The sequence below is a fragment of the Myzus persicae genome, unplaced genomic scaffold, assembly GCF_001856785.1.
Source record: "Myzus persicae strain clone G006 unplaced genomic scaffold, MPER_G0061.0, whole genome shotgun sequence".
In the NCBI taxonomy this organism is placed as follows: Eukaryota; Metazoa; Arthropoda; class Insecta; order Hemiptera; family Aphididae; genus Myzus; species Myzus persicae.
The window spans coordinates 189,365-203,104 of NW_019102066.1; the positions used below are offsets into that span (position 1 = coordinate 189,365).

At 32.6% G+C, this 13,740-nt stretch overlaps 1 protein-coding gene across 2 annotated transcripts in view; it reads right to left on the minus strand.

The window, feature by feature from the left end:
• Window positions 1-13,740, minus strand: part of LOC111031131 (peroxidasin homolog) — a 297,314-nt gene that overhangs the window by 87,668 nt on the left and 195,906 nt on the right. For both annotated transcript variants that reach the window (XM_022310947.1, XM_022310948.1), the window contains exon 3: window positions 1,752-1,936. In XM_022310947.1, the coding sequence (XP_022166639.1) occupies window positions 1,752-1,936 (185 nt within the window). The remainder of the gene's footprint in view (window positions 1-1,751; window positions 1,937-13,740) is intronic.

The window sequence follows — 13,740 nt, forward strand, 5'->3', positions numbered from 1 at the left end:
TTTACGCCGATAAAATGTATAAAATGCGCTACTAATTTTGATACATTTCGACTTAATTTTCGTCACGTGTGTGTTATTATTTTAATATTTACTTAATCAATTACAAAAATGGAAAGTAATAGTAACTAATTTGCTGTACAGTTGTTTGTGTTGCTTGTACCTCGTCATCGAGTAAATTATTATAAATATTTGAAAATGTAATACAAAGGTCCTCATAAGTGATTATTACTAGAATCAAAAAAATAGTTAATCCTTATTCCACAACATTTTTTTATGAGCATTTACATTTTACATTTTGGCGAAATTGAACATTCTCGGGTGAAAAACGGTTTCTCATCAAACGAATTTTATTTAGTTTTAAATTTGGACAAAATTATGTATTTAAAAGCTAAAAATAATTATTTTATTTTAGTTTAAAAATATCGTACGCGGTGACTGGAAGTTGTTTGTACGCACTAACGTTTTCAAAACAGTTGGCTTAATTTTAAATTTTAATATTTTTGCCACAAACCTATTCACACCATTTTACGCTAAGTCAGTACTGACTCAAAAGTTATTAACAATGATATAATATTTTGATATAAATATAATGATAAACACTAATACTGTTTTTAAATAATTAATTATTAAGTAAAAATATTATAATGAATGCAATTTTTCTGTCAAAAATAACTCAACCTACCTTATTATTAATAGTAAAATAGATAAAAAGTTGCAATATTAATATATCATAATATATACTTAGTTATACAGGGCGATTCGTCAAGCATGACACCCCCTTTTTCTTTAATAATAATGCAGTTAGTCAAAATCTGATTTTTGGAATCTTAAGTATACTTTAAGATTTATATTTTAAAGTTCTTGAAATCGTTTGTACTACTTTAAGGAGTGCCATATGGAGATAAAAACTTTTGTTTTTCAAATGAGAACACCCCTTTCGACTGTAAATCGTACACAGGACAATTTTTTTGAAAATGTTGACGTATCAGAAACAAAATTCGCACTATTTGCTTTTTGAGTTACGTTTCACTATGTTAGGTATGTGTGTTAAGAATTGCATGCATTTTTCCGAAAACCAAAGTTGAGAATCGATGAATTTTTATTGCTCTAATAGGCAATGACCGACACAAAACAGAAAATAAAAACCAACACACATTATTGTAAAATCAATACTTTCTTCGTTCCGCTCAGATTCTTAAATGTACATAAATATTGTTGTGCCAATATTTTACTCTACTTTTCTGTATGATATTAAATAATAATTACAATTAATTACTGCACAATTAATCACTACATTTTAGTGAAGTCGGAGTTAAAATTGTTTGCTTATACTGAAAACTACCAAAGAACAAAACGTGTAAAGCACCTTTATGATATGATATTTTACTTAACAGTTATAATATTTGTCCAACTATCTAATTCAATAAAATATGGTCAAAGGTGCAAATTAGGTATTTATTTGTCTCATTAGTTATTGAATTAAAAAAAAAAAAATTTAATTCTATTAAGCATACCAGCCAACCGGGTTTGAATTCGAATTCGAATTTAAACTGCATTGTATCCACACGTGTACATTTACTATTTAAACGAATACTGAAATGATTTAATGGCGATTATGTTAGGCATCCACATCAGCCATACCATCCAGCCGACTATTATGATATACGACTCGAAATGATTTAGTAGAATTAGAGCTTATACGTGTGACTATACAGAGAGTGTCGAGTGAATTATGCTTGGGATTTACATACCGTTTTGTCGTAGAGTAGTTGGATTTTGCAGTTCAATTGCACCGTGGACCCGATACGGGCGGTGACGTTGACGGGCCCGGGTCCGTCCTCGAACAACGGCGACCATTTCGATCCGACCTCGTGTTGATGATGATTTTCTTCGATCAAATTTACGTCCATCGTAGTTTCGGTCGTCGAAATGTTTTCTGCAAAAATACGAACAAAAATAACGTGTTACTTTGTCCGTTGAAAAACTGTAATATACTACATTGTATTACATAATACAAGAATTACATAATATATCAATATTAAAGTGAAACCTCTAAATACCGAACACTCGTTGAAATTGTGTCCGTTATTTGGAGACGCCCGCTGTTCGGAGGGTTCAGATAGAAGGAAGTTTGTTGTTAGTTCTCAAGAAAACGTTCACTATTAGGAGATATCTTTATTTGCTCGGTTTCCGTCGGGGGAGGTTTCACTGTTTTAGAATATAAAACACAACACTATCGTTTTAAAATCAATTGCAGTATTGGCTATTCTACCATATTTATAATGTTACAAAATCTAGTATTTTTACAAATGTTGATTGTTGGCCCAATTCGTGCTCCTTCTCTGAGGTTGAGTTCCCTTCATTGTCCCTATATGCACAGTACCAACTATGGTCGAAACCAGCTCATCGACAGTAATATGATGCGTCTGGGTAACGAGGACCCAACCTATTTTAGTGAATTTTAATATTACTGCTTAGTGGGTATCAAACGATACCATTAGATCTCCATTGAAAATGTCGACACTAAAAGACTCCATGGAATAAAATAAATCGTTTTAAACTCAAAAAATACAAAATTCAAGTTTCAATCATATCTCTGACACTAGAAAAAAATCTTCTCCAAAAGTGCGCTTTTTAAAAAAAAACTACTTACTTAATATTTACCAATCTAGTCTAATCCAAACTCATCACGTTCATTTTTTCACGAACATATTTCTGCGAGAATCATACAGCTTGGAACAGCGTTCTTAGCCAAAGCAAAGATAACCTATTCTACCATTATGTTCTTTATATTATATTATATTATGTAGTTTTGTCCATGTAATCTCTGTTATTAATTATTATGGTCTTAGTTATCGTCTCTGTCAAAATGTTATTTATTATTTGTTTTATCGTGTTATGTTATTGTATAATCGGGCCTTCAACCGTTACACATACATCAAATATTATGTGATCTAGGCCAAGAAATTTGTTAGTTTGAGCAAATTATTTCAGTAAAAATGTATATTACAACGAATTCACCAGGATGATAAGTATAATAAACCGCAATACTATGTGTATATTATATTATATTTATATTACATTTGTAAGTGACTATTGTGGTTTTGTTCTCCGTCCACATGGATGCGCTTTGAGTGTTTATGCACGCGTTTCTACAATGGTGCACAGTGATAAGCAAAATACTAAACGGTAAAAATGAAAAAATAAATAATCAGAGTCGAGACAACGAACGAATCGAAAACTAAATATTAATTGCTGCGGAGCGGTAGTCGTAGACACAAATAGGGATGGAATTTAAGTAAATAAAAAAAGTTTACCCCCCACCTTTCTCCACAGAAGGAATTTTTGAGATTTCTTCAAAATAACCTCGACTTACTGTAGACCCTCCCTCAATTTGTGAAATCTATTCACACTTATGGTGGTAGATAAATTGTATACAACTTCAGGTTGAATGTCAATTAAAAACAAACATAATGTGTTTTCGACAAAGACTTAATGGTTATATAGGTATTGGGCAATCGAGTTGCAGTCTTAAATAAATAGGTGCTACTCAACTCTATGATACTCACATTGTCACCGGGTAGGAATTATAGCTAGAAAATATTTAAAGTCGATGTGTATCAGTTATAATATTATATATTAGCACGATGGTAGAGAATGTGTTATTCAATACTAGTAAGATATTTCGTTTACGATCGAAATCGTGCAGTAATGCAATAAAATACCTTTTTGTGGATAGTACTAGTAACTTATTGTCCTTAATTTAGAGTGATACGGAAGGATGAATTTATTTTCACCAAAAAAAATCGAATTTTATCATATATCAATATTATAATAATATTTTATACTTATAATAACATATTATCATACATTAGTGTTATTATTAATAACTTATTAACGTTTAAGTCTCTTAATTTTCTAATTTTTGAAATACAACAAAAAAATACATTTTTGTAGACAACTGATTTCCAGTTTTTCCCTATTTTTTCAAAATTCTTTTTCATAAATTAATTACAGGATTGTTAATGGAATTTCTTTATGAGCCAGTTACATTCTATTTTATACCAGAAATCAATTAAAGACCAAATAAGCGTTTTTCGCACTTTAAATAGTGTTAACAGACAAAAAAAAAAAAATACATAGGTACATCATTGTGCAACCATTCACTCCGATCAGAATCTAAAATAACATCCCGAGACCGTTAGGAAAATAAAATATACAATTATACTATATTATATATCATACTTGGCACCGTAACGATATTTAAATTATATTTATTGCTCAATGAGTAGGTAGGTGAATTGTAGGTAGTTTTTGAATTAAATTCGATTGCACAGATACCATGGCTTACGAATTGACTGAACACTACATTCGTTGAATCATATTTGGCTGCCAGGCTAACAATTTATATATTATCAACTCTTACAAACATGTGCAGTGTACTTATTCTAACCTTCGCATACTGACCTACAGTGTTTCTCAAACTGTGTCATTGACCCACTATATTTCACTAATTTTCGTATCGGTGATCAAAAACTTTGAAAATGTTTAAAAGATAATTTGACATAGGATTTAATAATCAAAATATATGTAGTCCAACAAGAATTATAATATATATTCGTCATGATAACATAATTCTTAGTCTATGGCCTGACTGAAGACACTTTAAGACAGGATTGACCACTGCTAAGAACGATTAAACAAATGTATATTTTTATCGTCTTTAAGATTTAGGTACAATATCTTACTAATCAAAAGTACAGGACGCAGGTATTGATACATAGTTGGACCGTATAGTATTAACTTTTAATAGCTTGTTGAGTAGGGTGAAAAAACCCTGTAAACTCTAGGGTGGTCAGTCAAAATAATTTTGATTGACTGCACAGTTTGGGTAACACTGGTGTGCACCCGTGCCCACAACCCCCGTGACGTGCAAATATATTGTATTATATCGTCCTGCACTCTTTTGTCTTTGGCCGGCCGCCCTGCAGTCACAATCAATCATTTGGCAGGTGAAAAGGTGTTCGGAAAAGTTGCTGTTGGAATTATACCAGCTAGTAATTGCGTTAAAAACCGTACGCAAGAGACGCCCTCTCATCGACGTTTCCCACCCGGCGGTGCCACCCACCCCACAGCAAGGAAACTAGATTACACGACAAAGTTTAGTTTTCACACACAAATACACGCGTCTGTCATCAACGCCGAGATAATAAGATCCTTTGTAGCAGTTAAGTCGGCTATTGAATTAAAACCGTCCCCTTCGTCTCATGACTACGGCGTCAGCGACGAGACGCCACAGCTGAGTATGCTAAGTGTACATTATAACCTAAGATCAGTGTCTCCTTAACCACCGACATTATAAATTGGTTATCCGCGGGAAAGATAAAACAGTATCGATCCTCCACGATTAGACGAATAATCTATTATTATTAGCTCACACGTTCACGACAGTCGGACGACTAATATATTGTTACGTTAGTGAAATGAAATCATCACTCACCGAAGAAAGACAACGGTCTACGTTTATACTTATTTATACATCAAATTATGTGGGTATAGTGTGATATTTCTAGTCGACACCATCCAGCAAGTCATAGTAAATTAGACGCGAACATCGGACGTTCGGATTTTTTTTCAGATTTTACCTGCGACTAAAATATAAATTTAAAATGTTCTTCATTTCGTTTAAAATATATATATATATATATATATAATATTTAAGAAACTCATAAAATAATCACTTCATACTCCGATGCACTGAGACTGTCAATCAATATATAGTCGCACGAAATACTATTGTGGCCATAATTCACGTCGTGTCCGCTTAAAGTGACTGTATTTCATCACTTTCAACTGTACCAAATCTCGTTATACTTCAGTGAAAAATGTATTGTGCCATACCGGATCCTCCACTCTGCTGGTTACAAAAAAACGTCGAATTCAGACAAATCAAAATGGATTTTAATCTTAAGCTCGTATTGAATTGTTACTGTATATTTTACATTATTATGTTTTTTATAGACCATTCCGCTAACCATAATTTAACCACTAAAATAATAATTAAGAAGAAAGAAAGAAGAAAGTATTTTTTGTCGTCCAACAATGATTTACTCGAGTTAAATCCAAGTCTCCTTCGAAAGGTAGGTAATTTTTTAACACAATAAAATACGTTTGAAACTAAAACCAAAACTATCGACGCTTTAGCTTTTGGGTTTCAGACAAATAGATCTCGAAAACAACAGTTTGAATAAGAATATTTGAAACGACATTTCTAACCAAGAAAAAAAAATCATGACTGTACAATATGTTTGAAAAAAGTGTATTATTATTGTCAGTATGCATGGGACTTCTTATTTTCCATTCAGTTTTAGTAGTAATTATGAAACCGTAATCTAGGCTATTTAACTAATGCCGTCTAAACTCTTTTCAGAACCATTTGAGGAATGCGATTAGTCTGTTTGTGATGTACGCAACATAATTATATTGTTTATTTGATGGCGAGACTCTGTGCCACCGAAAAAAAAAAAATTACAGCCATTTTCGGCAAAGTTTCGCCGTGGAATTATTATAATACTGTACAGTACAGTAATTGCCTTAAGGCCCGTGTGCAGAAGGCACCTCTACTCCCCGCTTCCGCTGTTGTTTCGCCACTCGGCTGTGAAAACAAGATTACACGACAAATTTCCGTTGTCACACACACACACACACACACACACACACACACGTGCGCATTTGTCATCAACATTGAGATAATAAGACCCTTTAGTGTAAGCAATCGAATTAAAAATTGCCGCCTACTACCAACTACCGGCAACACGAGACGTCCACAATGATGGCAAAGACGACGGACGAAGTAGTACATCATTCGTAATAAGTTATTTTTAAATTTTGTAGGTCATCTGCGGCGGGTATACTTAGCGTAGACACTTCATCAAATTGTTATTGTAATTTTTTATATTATTGTGATAGTGCAATTTATAAGATACAATCAAAATAAATATAGTTAAGGTATTATAATATAATTAATAAAAATTGTGAGTCTTATGAGTACGCCATATCCGGATGCTTTGTCTCAGTCTGACAAACGAATAACATAGAAAATTGTACGTGCTGAATAATTCTGTTATTATTATTATTATATTATCTTCATCTTAGAGTGAATTGACTTATTATTAAAATTTAAAAGTAAGAATAATATTATCTAGTCGATGACATAGGTTTGTTTTTATATTTCAATTTTAAAGCGAGTTTTAAGTATCTTAAAATAATAATTTGTTTGTACATTTAAAAATGCTCATAACCCAAGTCATGGCCTAGATAATAAATATTCTTACTTTTGAATTTGATAATACGTCAATTCACTCTAAGATTAAACATAACAGAGTTAAATTACTTATTTAGTACTTAAAATTTGCTATATTATGCGTTTGTCAGGCTGAGACAAAACATGCGGGTGTAGCGTCGTCTTATGGTTTTATCTCGATCATTCTTTTTATATTTTTCTGTTTCCATTTGTTTTGAATTACACTCATAATTAAAACATTTACAGCAGGAAAAAAGCAAACTTAACTTATCCTAAGTTCGAATAAAATTTTAATATTAACACTAACTGCCGTGCTTTTGCCACATGTCCACATGATACGAAGTCTCCAATATATTTTTCAGAACCCATTTTCGTATTATATTCTTTATTGGATTTTACCCGCGTACTCTACACATATAATTCCGAAACTTTTAATCTTTTAAGTTTTAACACTGTCATAATATCCGAACTGTTTGTTGATAGTAAACTATAGACATTTGAAATCGAAATAATTCACCTTAATTTATATTCAAAAACAAGTGGATAGGTACTCGATTTTGGCATGGTTGCTGTTAAGAGAATTATTGTGGTAACTAACTTTCGAAAAGTCTCGGAATGAGCCCATTAAAGATTCTCGTGAACTCAACTTTTTATCAAGATTTATGTTGAATATCTTAGCGATTTATTATTTCTCATAAACTATTCCAATGTACTTATATACTTCGATTGCATTTGACAGTGCTGCAGTTATTGTGGCTAACAAAATGTTATTAAAGATTTATTTTTAATTAACAATATTTTGGGATGTTTTATACATTAGTAAATGTTAGTCAAAAAAGTAAATTTATCTTATCGCACAAGTTTTGAATAAAAGTCAATGCCTTGACTCATACCTAATGAACAGGACCAAAACTATCTGTGTTATAATATTATAATTTTGCCACGCCACTCATATCGTCTCTTGTGTCGACTTGTGAACTTAGGTTTGTTAATTAATAAATGGTAAGGAAGATATTTTCAAAATCACCATGAAAAAAAATGTTCTCAAAACTGTAATTAACTGTTGCAAAGAATATAATTATTAATAAGACATTGAAATTCCTTCAAGATTCAAAACACATAAACATAATATTAGGAAAGCTAAATGTATTATAAAAATCCAAGGGTTAATAAGAGAAAATGTGATGACGATAAAATAAAAAATCACATTCTTAATATTTTTTTATAAAATATGAACACCGTTTGAATTAAAAAAGATTTGACACTGGAAAATATTTTGCCAATATAATATTTTAGTCGTACATCGAGTAGGTGCAGATTTGAAATGGCTAAGCACTCTCGTCACGCCCACTTTCGTACTATACAACTATTCGTTCGCAGGTACTGATAACTAAAAACGGTATAATAATATATTATATCGAATTATGTTACACGGCGTATCACGTGAAACACGCTCGTATAAACGTATCAGATGATATAGTTCGACTGAACGTGAGCGTATAATATTATCGCGGCATATGAGGCGAAACCGACGACGACAAACACCGCTAAAGTTTGCATACGAGCTAATTTATAATTTGTGTTGATTGTTCCGAACTTGTTGAGCACACAACGACTAAACCTTGGCCGTTTTCCGACAAAGTCTAAGCCATTTGCCACGGGCTCCTCCTGACCTTCTTATGTAACGCGTAATACCTACTGTTGTAACCACCTTACCGACTGTCTGTCACTATTCTAGGCAGCGCTCGACTTGGAAAAATTAAAGTAGGGGGGGGGGACTCTGTTTACTTTTGAAAAAACAAAGTCCAAATCACTTGTTCAATGTTATTGAGGCGTGGGGACTATGCCAACCCCTCTATCCCCTAATGCTCCTATTTAAATCACATCAACGATATTCATAAATAATTAATTTAAAAAAAAATAAAATACAAATACAAATTAATATAATAGGTAATTAGTAGCTAATACTACAGTTATAAATAATATCAAACTCAAAATAATGATAAAAGTAAATCAAATTATAGTTTAGTAATAATTAGTTAATATTAACTAATTTTTAGATCCATGGTTATGGAATAATGCATGTGACAAATTATGATGATATCACCCGCATTTTGATACGTGAGATCTCCCTTAAAAATAATAGTAGGAGTACTCTAAAATTTCCGAAAAAATAGTTGCTGTACTTCGCCCCCCTGCGTTCACTACCAAGTCGACCTCGCAATGTATAGGTAATGGATGAATACAGGTTCATATTTAATAAAATGGACATTTCGACGTTTTATCGTACTCATCACTGAAAATTGGTCGTAACACTCGACTTATCTTCGCTTCACGAAAATTGTTGTTTATGGTTTCAATATAAAACTGTATAAATGTATTGTTTCGTTAGTTTCATGTATTGTTTTTTTCTTTATTTTTATACTCACGCATAATAATATGATTATATCAGTAATACTTGAACATTTTCTAAAAACGGTTTAAAATGTGATGTCCGTAAAGCGTCCGTTTTAAGTTTTCCGGAGAAGAGCGAGAAATAATGATCAATGGAGAAAATTCTGTTTTAAACCCTATGCACATATCGTCAGCCTATGTTAAAGGATAATATAATATTATAATGTTTTGGTTTAGACATGCGAAAGTCAACTTGACTCCCTCGAGCCACCAAATTGTTGCACATAAACTATATGAATACTTAAATATAATATTATATATTTATACGACATAGACACACGTCGAAGTAGATTTTATAAAATACAAAGTCATTATTTTAAAGGTAATTACCTACCTTTTTTTTCCGGAAAGTTCTAACGTTTAATGTTACAAACGTTTTCAAAGTCTCAAAACTGCTGTGAACGATTAAATACATTTTCATTTCTTATTTAGGGGTAAAATATATTTACCTATCCGACAATTTTCAATGTATAAGTATCGAGTTGTGAACTACTGGTTAATTAATAGCATTAGTATTTAAAGTTCAGACGAATGGAGTGCGGGACAAACATTTTGCCGTTGTGCCAATTCGCTCATCTAAACTTTAAATAATTATAACTAACTAAACTCGTTAAAAACGGGATTTATATGTATTTTAATTGCCAGATAAATAATCTGCTGCATAATATCATATCATTAAACAAATACCTACTCTCTCATTCAAAACGGTGAATATCGATAAAAAAAAATTATTATTTTTTACACAAATAGTAGAGTTATTTTTTTCTCAACACACAGACTGGTACCTACACAAACATAACAATACGCACAACACATTAAGGTATCGCAGCTGTTCAAAGGGTTTTGGAATAGGTAGGAAGTACCTATGATATAATTGTATTAAAACGCCGGTGAGCTTTCGAATCTTTGTCTGTTGAACGTAAATTATTTCTACTCGACAAAACACATTGTGGTAAATAATTATTTCTAATTGACGTGTACTCGTTTACTGGCGGGCCTCGTTTTACAGACAAACCAGATTACACTCCATCCATTTCGGTGGCCGTCCAACTATCAGCTTTATGTCGTTATCGAGTTTATTTAAAACAAAGGGATAAGCTTGACACGCCACAGTGCTGTCTAATGGCGGGTGAATGGGTAGGGGGGTCTAAAAGTGTCTCATCTCCTCTAGAGATCTCATAAATCTAAAAAGTGTTTCGAGATTTTAGTGGCTTACTATAAAAATGATATACTGCAGTCATTATTATTATTATTATTATTACTATTATTATTATATACGTGGGCAATTTTCGTGAGTCCGTCACGACGTATTTTCGGGAAAAGCGGACCGAAATCTCGATTTTGTATTCGCGCGTGTCTAGTTTTTGGGATTTATTTTCGTTTTTTTTCATGTCAAAACGTATTTTTTTCTTAACCAAAAAGAAGCAATAAGCGTGATTGAACAATCGATAAATGTTGAAAAAAACAATGCAAATCACATTTTCATGATATTGATTTGTGTTTACTGAGTAACAACTTAATATTGTCTTTATTAAGATAATATAACGTTTAAATTGTACAACGCTCACTCGACTTATTGCAGTTTTGATTTTGAGTACGTCACGAGTGGCCAAAATAATGTATCAAACTTTAAACTGCATTGCACCCTCGCGCGTTAATATTGCCCCCAAGAGTTCTATTTGTATTTCGAACGGGACGCGTTAAATATTCCCCGCGAGATCTGACAAGAAAATTCCGAATATTTTTTACTTTTTTTTCATCGCGAGCGCATTTTAACTCTTATACGTCTACTCCGAATAATAAACATTTTTGTCAAAGTATTCCCGATGTGTTCGTAAACCGTCTTCGACGCACGACCGACTCGTTTGTACACGCACTGTGTATACGCACTTCGGTCGCAGTCATCCGGGAAAGTTTTCACTCGGCAGCATCGGATCATTCGTCGAACATTGAATGTATTTCAATAATACATCGAAGGCTCGTCGTAGTTCTTTTTAAAAGGTACAGACTCGCATTTTCTAAATTTCGGAGACTCGCAAAACGGAATTTATTTGATTTTACGTGCTTTCTCATATAACACGGTTGCGCACACTACCATTCGGTGGTATATTTATAGAAAATACGCTTTTTCATTTCATCGACGATGGCGTCAAGTCACAGAAATCGTACCGTTCTAAAGATAATGTTGTGCAGTAGAAAAAAAAGCGTTGAAAAGAAAAAAAAAATTCACTTGTTGATTCGTTTCAGTTGGTGCAATACTCCATTATATATTATGTTTTGTGTAGATATTTGATGTATATATTTTGACAATTCCGCACTGGAATTACATTTAAATATACTTAACACATCTTCCAGATATACTCTGTATATTATATTTTATATATTACAACTACTAATGATGATTATGTGCTATTTTTATCAAGTGAATTAGACAATTTAGTATTTTAGTTCCTTCAACTACTTAAGAGTTCTCCTCGCTATACGACGATCAAAAGAAAAAAAGAACAAAGTTTGTTTATTGTTCTTTAATCTTTAGAGATCAAACAACAGTACCGTGACGGTGGTAGTAATCGTTATAAAATTCAAAATATGTAGAAAAAAAAAGAACCATCATCAAGTCGTACTCAAAACTGTTTAAAGTACTCATCAAGCACCTTTACAAGGAATGCAGATACATTCTGTCCACTCAAATATCATTAAACTTTTAAACATAACTTAACATTTCGATGATGTGATATAAACAAAAACGGATACCTATTAAAGGCATGGCTGGTAAAACAACATCCGTCCAAAGAGACAACGCGCGTTAAAGCCCGTCCCCGTTGTTTTAGTAAAAAAGTCATTTCCACGCCCCGAAAAACGAAAAACGAACAAACCCGTATGTACGACGAGCGTACTGATTTGAACGCGTCCTTTTCTGCAAACACCGTCTTCCGCTTTCATAGTTGTAATATTATTAAACCGTAGCCACCGTCTCTTTACAGTTTAATTAACAGAACACCCCGAGCCGTGGATCACGTATAAAATGGCTTTCCGCCCGATGCGATGACGATAAAGATTATTATTATCATCATTAGCATTATTATCGTTATTATTGTGTCTGCCATGCAGCGATGCATGCGGCCATCAAACGAACGGAAGACCGACCCTACAGTAGACTTACCAGAAAGCGAGCTAGTACGTTGTAGTAGTAGTAATAATAATAATAATAATAATGTATTCCACAGATCCTTTGACTTCGTTAAACGTTCGAGTCGTAGGCACTTGACAATTCAAACAAGTCTCTGGCCGCCTCTCGGATAACGGCGAACGGAATGCGACTGCAAAAACATCAAACCGAATTGTGCGCATACATTGATATCATTATGTATGTTTCATGTTATTTACATTTCGATGGTGTTTTAAAAATTTCCAGCTGCTCATGTGCATCGCGCTACTGACGTGCGTTTGTTCCGAGTGATAACATCTTGACAGACGTTACTGTTTTTTTTTTTTTTCGTAAAAATTAATTCTTACTAAATCATATTTTTGTTGGTTTGCACGTTTTTGTTATCAAAGGTTCCAATGTAATATTTTTAAAAAAAGAACTTAAAAAAAACCAAACAATAGGTATGGAAATAGACCGCTTGAATTCAATATTACGATAATCAAACACAGTAATTATTATTATATTTCAATAATATGTATTAACACGGTCGGTGCAATAAACTATACAAACAAATATGAACATAAAGGATATATTACATAAATGTTGAATAAGTTCCTTTAGAGGTATATAACCATAGGTTTGTTGAAGTGCGGAGGTTTGCGGATTCAAGTTAGTGTGAGTAAGTTGGTGAAATGTGTTACCGATAGAAATTAACAGAGTGGCGATGATGTTTGTTGGTTCAGAGCTTAATGTTTCAGCTAGGTGATTGGAAATTTGTAGTTTCTTTTCTCACCGCGTTGTAAACTCTGAATTCGGTAAAATTATTCTGTTTAAC